This window comes from Girardinichthys multiradiatus, chromosome X, assembly GCF_021462225.1.
Source record: "Girardinichthys multiradiatus isolate DD_20200921_A chromosome X, DD_fGirMul_XY1, whole genome shotgun sequence".
Lineage (NCBI taxonomy): Eukaryota > Metazoa > Chordata > Actinopteri > Cyprinodontiformes > Goodeidae > Girardinichthys > Girardinichthys multiradiatus.
Genome location: NC_061817.1, coordinates 33,374,628 through 33,385,560, shown reverse-complemented (window position 1 = coordinate 33,385,560; position 10,933 = coordinate 33,374,628). Strand labels below are relative to the sequence as shown.

Below are 10,933 nucleotides of genomic sequence, written 5' to 3'. Positions count from 1 at the left end.
AGGTGTATGAATGAGTGTGTGCATGGTTGTTTGTGTGTTGCCCTGTGATGGACTGGTGACCTGTCCAGGGTGTACCCTGTCTCTTGCCCATAGACTGCTGGAGATAGGCACCAGCTCCCCCGCGACCCACTATGGAATAAGCGGTAGAAAATGACTGACTGAGAATTTTTTGTGAATGGGGAATTTTGGTTGGATTGGGATGTACTTTTACCTTTCCTATATTTAACTCGTGTTTTTTTTTTTTTTTTTTTTTTTTTTTTGTGTCAAGTGTATGTTTTGTGGACAACAATCCGTGTGTCTGATTTGTCAAATTATGTTTAATTGACTAAATACATAAATGTGGAACGTGCAGATTCTTTAATCTTCCGTGTCTGGTGTCGGTGAAATTCTGACGTTACGCAGACGTAACGCTATTACGTGAATAAGCCCCGCCCCTTCACTAGACCAGCGTTGTACAAGACAAGCCCTCTGTCACAGAAGCTACGTAGCAGCGCTGTGTAGAGGACGGTTCCAGCTTAAACAACACCAGAAATGGGGGTGAAAATTCGAGTTGAATACTGGTAGGTATCATTTATCGTGCTTTTTTTCATCTCTCCCAGATTTTCATTCAACATCTGTGTCCTGAATTTCATTAAGTGTCATTTCAAGCGGAGTTGAAATTTTATTTAGCTGCAGTTAGCATCGTTAGCCATCAGCTACGACTGGTTAATGCTACGATTGTGTTTGTTTTCACCTTAATCTCTATGCTCTCTTTGTTCGCTGTAGTGGCGGATGAGGATACGGACCCCGCTATGAGGAGCTCGCCCAGACCGTGAGGGGCGAGTTTCCGGAGGCGGATGTGTCGGGCTTTGTGGGAAGGAGAGGTAAATCACAAGTCATGCTGACGAATGAAACAGTTTTATCTCGATATTATTTTATCGTCATCTTGTGTCTTTATAGGCTGTCTTTCAAGTCAACATTCCTTAACTCGCTTCCGCATTTCTTCTGAAATTACAGGCAGCTTCGAAGTAGAAATTAACGGGCAGCTTATTTTTTCCAAGCTTGAGACCGGTGGCTTCCCGTATGAGGATGACGTGAGTAATCTGCAAAACTTTAGTCTATTCTGAAACCACACCCGTTTGGTTTATATATCATTTCTCCCCGCCGTAGATCATGAATGCAGTCCAGGCTGCCCATGATGGGAAACCTTTGCAGAAGATCACCAAAAGCCGCGCACCGTGCGTCATCATGTAGCTCTCCTTCTCTGCTGTAACATCAGCAGCATCACGGAGGATGATCCCCTGGCCACCTACATCCAGCCAGGATGAAACACTTTGACCACACGCTACTTTCCAGTCTTCATTGTGTCAGATGGCTCCTCTCTCTGCTCCCATTAGTTGCTTCAGGCTGTTAATGATTGCTGTAACTTCAAATCCTAAAGGTTGTGGTATGATGAATGCATCCCTGGAGTTCAATCCATATAGGAGCAGAGACCAGGAGAAGTTGTCGCAGACTGGGTATGACGGAGTGCACTTATTTACCTTCGGGCCTCAATGCCTGGCATTTTAAAATCCGCTAAGTGTCTGTATTCTATATCTGGGTTTTTTTTTGATTGTCTCGAACATCGGTAGAAATTTTTATTTTATACAAAATGAAAAAGGAGAAACAAGTAAGTAGGAAGGAAAACTATTAATGTCTTTGCACAACTCTGTTAAGCAATTGTTTGTGGGTATTTAGGTGTGGTTAAGAGGCTTGAATAGCTCTAAACTTTAAAGTGAACATGAGCCAAGTACACCTTTCATCTGTTCCTAAACATATCTTTAGTTCAAGCTGGTAAACACTGGAGACATAATCAGCTGCATACCTGAGAACCATCACCTGTTGTTATTGAATAACATGTCTCATTTTCCACTTTAATTGATGTTAAAACCGCAGATGTTCAATAAAGCAAATCCTTGACTAGAACAGTTGTCATGTCCACACTTATTAGAAGGTTCTGTGTACAACCACACCAGTTATTCTTAAAATTCCCAGCAGGGCATGTTTGTTATTCAAGCCGCCCCTTTGGGTCCCACCCTTTCTGAATCCCTTAACACTGTTGCTGGGTGTAATGTTCCTGTGGAACAAGTTCTTCTGTTTATCATAAACAGATTACATCACAATAGGTGCTAACCTGTAATTGTTATGCACAAGTTTCCTTGCTGGCCACACCTTTCAGATAATATGTTTGCAGTCTGTTTAGAGTTTTGCCTTAAAACATTTGTGCACTGTTACCGCTTTAAGGATGCCTGTTCACCACAAAGGGCAAAGCCTCTGAAATCCAACTAAAACAGCATCTAGATGTCAGCGTGCAGAAAAATATATCTTAAGTAAATATATTAAAAGATTAAATATTTTGAGTGTTATGCATAATGTTTACACTAAGGGGCGCCAAACTCAAAGATGAGCGTCAAGGCATCATCTCATCCTTGCCTCCATCCAGAAGAAAGGTCACAGAAGTCAAACAGTAAGCACAAATTAGGTGTGCTACATTTTGATAATTTTTCTTGCACCCTGAAAGTTTCTAATCTTGTAATAACCACAAAATTTCCATTAAATTCTGATTTCAGATATCAGAGTAGAGCATCTATTACATAGAATCCAAATAATATACATTAAAGCTTGATGTTGGAACATGAGAAATCTTTAAAAAACATTTTCCAAATTAAAACTATTTTCTTTTAACTGTCCAGGGAAGAAATTTGATGTGAGTACAACCATCTCAGTTTAATTTTTCAAATACATAAACAGGACCAGTTAAATGTGCCTTTACACCCATATGAAATGTGGTCCCAGCAAGAAACATGTTCAGGATTCTTAAGTTATTCATCCATTCAGTTTATTCATATAGTACCAATTTACAGCAAATTTTATCTCAAGGCAATTGACAAGACTAACAGATCTAATTTACAAAAATATACAATCAGTTCATTCCAGTCCTGAAGACAGAGTCAAATTCATTTCCATACAAATTCAGTGCTAGGTATAATGTATTGGTGTAAAACCTTTTGCCTCGTCGGCCAAAACTGTCCAATTGAAAGTGGTTTCGGGTGTCAAAAATATGATTTTTATTTTATTATTAAACATTTACATGTTCCCTGTAGCTCAGATCATAACAAACAATAAGATATGTTACCATAACCATGCAGATGACATACAGCTCTACATTACAATCCCAGATGGTGACTATGAAATTATTCAAACGTTAGGTAGATACATAGAATAAATCGATACGTGGATGTGTCATTATTTTTTTCAGCTCAATAAAAACTGAGGTAATTATTTATTGACCAAAGGAGTAGAGATCAAGAGTCAGCACACAGCTTTAGTTATTACAGCTAGAAACCACAGATCAGGCCCAAAATCTGGGTGTAGTGATGGACTCTGGCTTGAACCTCCACAGAGTCACATAAAGACAGTCACTAAATCAGCCTTCTATAACTTGAAGAAAATGTCCAGGATTCAAGGATTAATGTCACAGCAGGATCTTGAAAAACTCCTCCATGCATTTATCTTTAGTCAATCAGACAGCCGCAGCTGATCCAGAATGCGGCCAAAATACATTAAAAAGATTTATTGGTGTTGTATGAACACTCAGTTGTTCTGGATCAAGTCGATTAAGTCCCTAGAACCAGAACCAAAGACGGAGAAGCAGCATTCAGTTCTTATGCCCCACTAATCTGGAACAAACTCCTGAAACCCTGAGTTCTTTTAAATCAAGGTTTAAAATTTGCTTAGAATTGCTTTTGACTGTTTTATTTAAACTTTTACCTAAAACATCAATAATTTTAGTCTGTAGTCCAACATTTCTTTACTTTTCTCTACTTTCCTTTATCACGCTGCTGCAATGTACTTTGTTCATGTAAAGCACCTTGAATTGTCTTGTTGCTGAAATGTGCTATACAAATAAACTTGTTTTGTCTATAGAAAAAAAGAATAGATATTGCCTAAACAGGCACTATTGCATTGAAACAAACAGTCTTATTTTTTGAGGGAGAGAGATCTGTAGATTCAAAACACAAAAAGGGTTTTATAGGTTTGTGTTATTAAAAGAAAGGTAGTTTTGAAATTTTGGGAGCTTTTTATTTTCTCGGCCTATAAAGTCTATTCTCAGCAACGAGAACATGATTTGAGTCACCCTTTAAAATGCTTGCTATATTTAGCAAAGTTTAATAAATCAATTAAATATAGATGTGGGTGCACCCTGCTCTGCCTTTAGTAAGTCGCTGGAAATTTGTGGTCATATTTACTATGGAATTAAAAACGAAGCAAAAAGCATTATTATTGAAAGATGATTTCCAAGTGTTGTGCCAAATATTTTCCATTTTAGGAAGTTTTTGCAGTAAACCCTTTGCTCTAATTACAAAAAAAAAAAAATCTCAGTCTGCATCAACAGCCTGTGCTGGTAGGCCATCTATATGCCGTTCTTGAATTGTGACCAGGTAAAACACATTGCAGTAAATTTCTTTTCATAATGCCACCTGGTAAAAGTTTTACTTTTGACTTTGCCTCAATCTCTGGCTGTCTCAGATTTTATTGTAAGGTGACAGAAAATGTAAAGAAGGTATAAGAAGATAAAAAAAAAAGCTTTTGAAGCATCTGGATTAAAACTTCTATACAGCATGTCTTAAAAAATGGACAAAATAATTGGCAGGAACCACTGTGTTTTTAATTGAAGAGCAGCTACACCACAGCTTAAACTGACTGTTTGAGATTTAAAACAATAAAATTAGGCAAAACAGCCTAAAAAAGATTTCACTGGTTAGAAATCTTGCAGCATCTAGACTCACACTTCCAGACTCAGCATTAGGCTCCTCCCTCAGCATGTCAGAGCCTTTAATATGCAACCATTGATGTATGGGTTTCCCCTTACCTCTACATTGCAACTCATATCTGGCTGTGTACTCATATGTAAAATTAGGCAATTGAAAAATAGACTCTGCAATCTGCACAATGTAAATAGCACCTTATAAGTTAAAGGTTGTTTTGTTGATTTGCTGGTAAAAAGCAGTGTATTCATCTACATTTATCTTTATCTTATATGTACTTTAATGACAATAAAGCTGAGTTTGAGCTACATGGATGGATAAGAAATATCATTTATTGCCCCACAGTGGGGAAATTCAGGACAGAGGTACATTCTGAGATTAATCTCATCTGTTCGATAAAAAGATTATGCTTAAGCAGGTTATCTGTTTTACTGCTACAGTCCATTAAACTGATAGGTGTTAAAAAGAAGGATTCCACCAAACATCAGGTTTACTGATGATTAAGTAATTTTTCAAAGAGGTGCGGCATCTCTGCTATAAATCATAAAATGTTAATCTGAATGAGAAATTGGTGACATGGTCATCAAACTCTCTCCATTTTACTTTGACTCCAAGTATAAAGTGGAAATTAGAATAAAGCTTAGTCGATGTTTAAGTTCACTCTTCCAATTCAGTGAAGTGAAAAAATACTTGCCCCCTTACAGATTTTGTCTTTTTTCTTTCTTTTCACACTTAAATGTTTCAAATAATCCAATACATTTTAACATCAGACATTTATTGTCTATACCCACTTGTACTTGCAGGGTCTGGGGCGTTTTTTTTTTTTTTTTTTTTTAAACCAACAGGACCTTATGTTAAGTTTATGTGACCTTCTATATTTATTATTTGGTTTGCTTTTTGACTTCAGCAAACCACTGTGAGAACCATTATTCACAAATGGAGAAACCTTTCCCAGGAGTGGCTGACCTGCCAAAAAGCTCAAACGGACCTGGCTAATGCAGCAGGACAATGATCCAAAGCAAGTCAAGTCTACCTCTGAATGGAACATTTAATGTTGATGATGTAATAAAAGTTTAATGGAATTGAAATAAAGGAATGATGCCATTTGCTGTGTTCACTCTTTGCTGAAGGATAGTCGTCATACACTGTTAGTAGGTGGGTCTTCAATTCTGGCTCTCAGTGATAATTCATACCGGTCTGCTTTTTGAGGAGCTGATAGAGCTCATATTTGCAACATTAGTTGTCCAATAAAAAAACTTGATGTTTAAAAAGAGTACTTTTTTGAACTACTACAGTCTTAGTGGAAATCCAGATGGATGCGACTGCAAGAAATTTCTAAAGTTTTAGGATTCAGGATTCAGTTCAAAAACTCACAATTGGTTTCAGCTATTGTGTCTTTCCCATCTTTCTTTTTCAGCTTTATGAACTGATTTGAAGTTCAAATCATACTTTGTCCACATAACTGACATTTCATTTTATATACCAGTTTAAAACAGTTAATTATATAAAAAAAATAACGTGCATTTAACAGTGCCTTTGTGGAAACTGGGAGTGTCTACACTGTAAGTAAAGCCACATGGAGACCACAGATAGCTTCTATGAGTAGTGATAACAAGTTTCTACCACATATGGTCTAAAATTGGGCCCCACTGGGTTTCCTCAGTGTGGATAACATTATTAAAGTTGGGTGACTTTCTTAGATTGTAGCCCAGATAATTAACCAAGTATTAAAATTGTTTTGTTCTGCTGACTTAAAATTTAGACCCCTATAATAGTCTTCTGTACAGTGAGTTTTCTAAATTATCCATGAAGAAAACATGTTGACACACATGGCATGTGATTAAATATAAAACTAAAGTTCCTAAAACCTCAAATGAATACAGATAGAACAAAGCCTACACAAAGATATGTGTGGATTAAATAAAAAGTGTGGATGTTCTTTGTTTTATTTTCATAAAGTACTAGTACAAAAAGAGTTTATGTAACATCACAGTAAATCTTAAATACAAATTATGAGAAGGTACTTTCTGTATCCAGTGAGTAAAAATGCAAGAACATTTTGAATCATTATCTTATATCTTACCAATATTTAATTCTGAATTTACTGAGGTACAATAAGGCAAAAGGACAGTGAGGCCAAAAACCTAATTAAAGCTTTGCAAACTAAAAACAGCAAAGAGGACTACTGAATGCTCACTAATATGGATTTTCGTCCATAGTCACACGATCTCAACTCCTCTAAACAAAGCCAAACATTTCTTACGTCACAAGAAACCCTTGTGACATGGTCAGGTAATGCTGTGATAGCGTGTTATCAGCTCCTGTAGAGTCTGCAGCTTTTAAAGCAAAAGGGGGACAAATCGAGTGCTATTTTTGAAACCACACGTCACGCTTTCTTTTTTCTCTGTTTAAATCAAAGCAAATGCAGGCCAGAAGCACTTCAATGGTGTTGCAAGGCCTTTGGATCACGCCGTATGTCAACAGAAATGCAGGAATGCATGTTGAGTTCATCAAGATAAAAACTTCAGGAGGTACGTTCTCAACAGGAAAACCACAGAAGCATGTTAATGTCAAGTATCAGTTGTAATTGTAGCTGTCAAAAACACAACAAGCACAATCAAACTGATTGTTAATTGGATTGTTAACAAGTTCTCTTTGGTGGAAAAATCAAAATAATCTGTTCTGCGTTGAGGAAAATTGCTTTTCTGCCACCACATAAACCACAAAAACAGCAACAGTAAGTGTCTGGTTGAGTATTATTTCTTAGCAGCTGACTCACTGCAGAGTAACTGTAATATTTAATAGAGTTCAAACTGACGAGCTTACTGCAAATGTTCAATTAACAAGTGTTGACATGTTTAAATTAATTGTGCAATCTGAGTTTTTTTTTGGTTTATCCTTATAGGTTTCTGCTTTTTTTGCATTCGAAAGCTTCAAACAATGAAATAATAACAGGTATGGAATTTTACTCTAACAAGAAATAACAATAAAACTCAGTTTATTTTACAACTCTTACCCTCACATTATCCAAGGGTCTGAGCAGATTTCAGTTAAAAATTGATTCTCATAAGAACCAACGATGTTATTTGTCTTGTTTACTGGCGCCCAGCAAGTCAAGCATTAGTACTGCAGCAAGTGATGACAAGAAGAATGGTCGTCCTTCTTTGAGATGAAAGTAAATTACTCTTTCTTCCTTTTTGCTGGTGAAGAAATGATAATAGTAAAAAAGGTAAATGATGTGAAACTAGACTTCCCATCTACTGCAGATATAACAGCCATACCAACCATTAGTAAACACCAGATCAGTATGCAGAGTTCAAGCATCTCATAGAAACTGTCATGGTGCAACTAATGCCAAAACTCCTATGTTGAATGCTGAAGTGATTATTCCTGAATGGTGGGGAAGGAAAGCAATCTCATCAAAATGTACTGTAAAACTTCCTCCCTCTGTAGTGACCTGATTACATTAAGTTCAAGTTAGTGAAGACATGACCCCTGTTTCAGCAAGATACTGTAAGTCAACATAATGACTCCAGGCTTTTTAAATGCTCACTGGCCTATATGCAGAAGGGCAAGCTGAAGTAAATGAGCACGCCGTCACCAATTATGCACATAAGTCTAAAACGAGATTTACAAATTTCTAGATCATTTAGAAGTATTTTGAAGTGTTTAGAGTGACGAGTTTCTAGAGACACAAGACATTCTGCAACTAATTCTAGGCAGAGGGAGCCTCAAAGTGAAAAGACCTATTCCCAATGTCAGTCCAGACCCTTTGGTTGATATATCTTAGCAGGTATGTAGGTGGAATTCCAAGAGTTGCCTTATAAATTATGATGTGCCAGTGGCTTAGTTCACTGGTGGATGGAGAAGACCAGCCACACCCTCTCATTTGTAATGAAAATAACAGCTAATATATGCAGTGAGAAAGCATGTATACAATGCCAGCATTTTTCTTTTTTTGGTTTCCAATACAGACATAAAAGATGCAAAACAAGTCTTTTCTTGGCTTTAAAAGAGAAACATGAACCATTCCAACAATAAAAAGATGAGTTTTCATATAAGTTTCTTCACTGGTTGGTAAATGTAGAGTTTAGATGTGAGACCTTTATCTATCAGAATACCAAATTATTTATACAGGGAGACAACCTCAATTTCTAAATATAGAAAGGTGGTAATAGGTCTGCAATTTGTTAACTTCAATCACAGACTGAATTTGGAAAAGTACTAAAGGCATCTCGAAGTTTAGTGAGTGCTTCTTCTGTGCTTCCAGAATAAAGAATAACTGTCATCAACATAGGGTTGAATATTAGTATTTGATACGTTTTAAACAAAAGCATTAATGTAAATTAATGTACAGATTGTACAGGTGCGGAATAAGAATATACACTACAATGATGGACTACAGAATATTCTGTTATTGAAAGAAATATCATTCAGTGTCTTTAAAGTGTATTCAATCCTTTGAACCCGTTTTTTTAATTTATGCAACAAACACAAACTTCGCTGTGTTTTTATTGAGATTTAATGTGACAGGTCCACACAGCCTTACGTATAATTGTTAAGTGGATGCAAATACCATTGTGATACTGGTAAATATCATCCAGGGCTATCAGAAATAATGTGAAAGAGATCAAATCAGATGAGACCAGGGCACCTTTTGCCTACATGCCAAATGCTATGTTTGGTGGAAATGTAACACTGCCCATCACCCTGAGCACATCATCTCCACAGTGGTGGCAGCAGGATGCTGTGGGGATGTTTTTCTTTAGCAGGCACCGGAAACTGGTCAGGATTGATTGGAAGATGAGGGAAGCTAAATACAGGGCTATCCTTGAAGAAAACCTGCTACAGTCTGGAAAACACTTCAAGCTTGTAGGGGTTTACCTTTCAGCAGGTCACCGGGTTACAAATGCTCTCCATCCAGCCTGAGTAAGGTGGAGTGATTTTATAAAGAATAATGGACACAAAATCTATCTCTAGATGGTAGAGAGATACCAAAAAAAACAGCTGTAACTGCAAAGTAAGGTGGGTCTACAAAGTATTGAGTCAGGGGGCCTGAATACAAGTGTAAATCCTTTTGTACTGTATGTACCTCTGGAACTAAGTAACTAATATAAGACATGCAAGTACCTATTATTAGTTTGTGTATAAATGAAATACATTGTTGCACATTCTGTCTATATGTACCATTTGGCCTTGGAAAAGCTCCTTTATTTACTTTTTATGTTACTTAAACTGCATCGTCAGCATTGTACAAGCTGTACTTTGTCAGGATTGCCTTGGTAGAAATTGTTTCAGATTTTTAAGCTGCACTTTTAATTTATATTTTTCTCCTTTTCACCAGTCTGTGCAGCATCATGTGTCATCAGGAACCAGCCACACCTCCAGCCACCAGAGGAGGTCTCGCCTTGTTGCTCCTGATCCACATGCACTCGAAAGAACCAAGTGAGCTGGAGTGTTGCAGATGTACAGGGGTTGGACAATGAAACTGAAACACCTGGTTTTAGACCACAATAATTTATTAGTATGCTGTAGGGCCTCCTTTTGCAGCCAATACAACGTCAATTCGTCTTGGGAATGACATATACAAGTCCTGCACAGTGGTCAGAGGGATTTTAAACCATTCTTCTTGCAGGATAGTGGCCAGGTCACTACGTGATACTGGTGGAGGAAAACGTTTCCTGACTCGCTCCTCCAAAACACCCCAAAGTGGCTCAATAATATTTAGATCTGGTGACTGTGCAGGCCATGGGAGATGTTCAACTTCACTTTCATGTTCATCAAACCAATCTTTCACCAGTCTTGCTGTGTGTATTGGTGCACCGCCTTCAGGATACAACGTTTGAACCATTGGGTGCACATGGTCCCCAAGAATGGTTCGGTAGTCCTTGGCAGTGACGCGCCCATCTAGCACAAGTATTGGGCCAAGGGAATGCCATGATATGGCAGCCCAAACCATCACTGATCCACCCCCATGCTTCACTCTGGGCATGCAACAGTCTGGGTGGTACGCTTCTTTGGGGCTTCTCCACACCGTAACTCTCCCGGATGTGGGGAAAACAGTAAAGGTGGACTCATCAGAGAACAATACATGTTTCACATTGTCCACAGCCCAAGATTTGCGCTCCTTGCACCATTGAAACCGA

The 10,933-nt window shown here is 37.7% G+C and overlaps 1 protein-coding gene across 1 annotated transcript; it reads left to right on the top strand.

Annotated features, from left to right (window-relative positions):
* The first annotated feature begins 402 nt into the window (after positions 1–402).
* Positions 403–1,944, top strand: LOC124863117 (migration and invasion enhancer 1-like). Its single transcript, XM_047357366.1, has 4 exons — positions 403–560; positions 766–863; positions 997–1,073; positions 1,150–1,944. Exons 1-4 carry the CDS (start codon positions 532–534, stop codon positions 1,231–1,233), a joined length of 288 nt encoding a protein of 95 aa, XP_047213322.1. The 5' UTR covers positions 403–531; the 3' UTR covers positions 1,234–1,944.
* Positions 1,945–10,933: the final 8,989 nt, after the last annotated feature.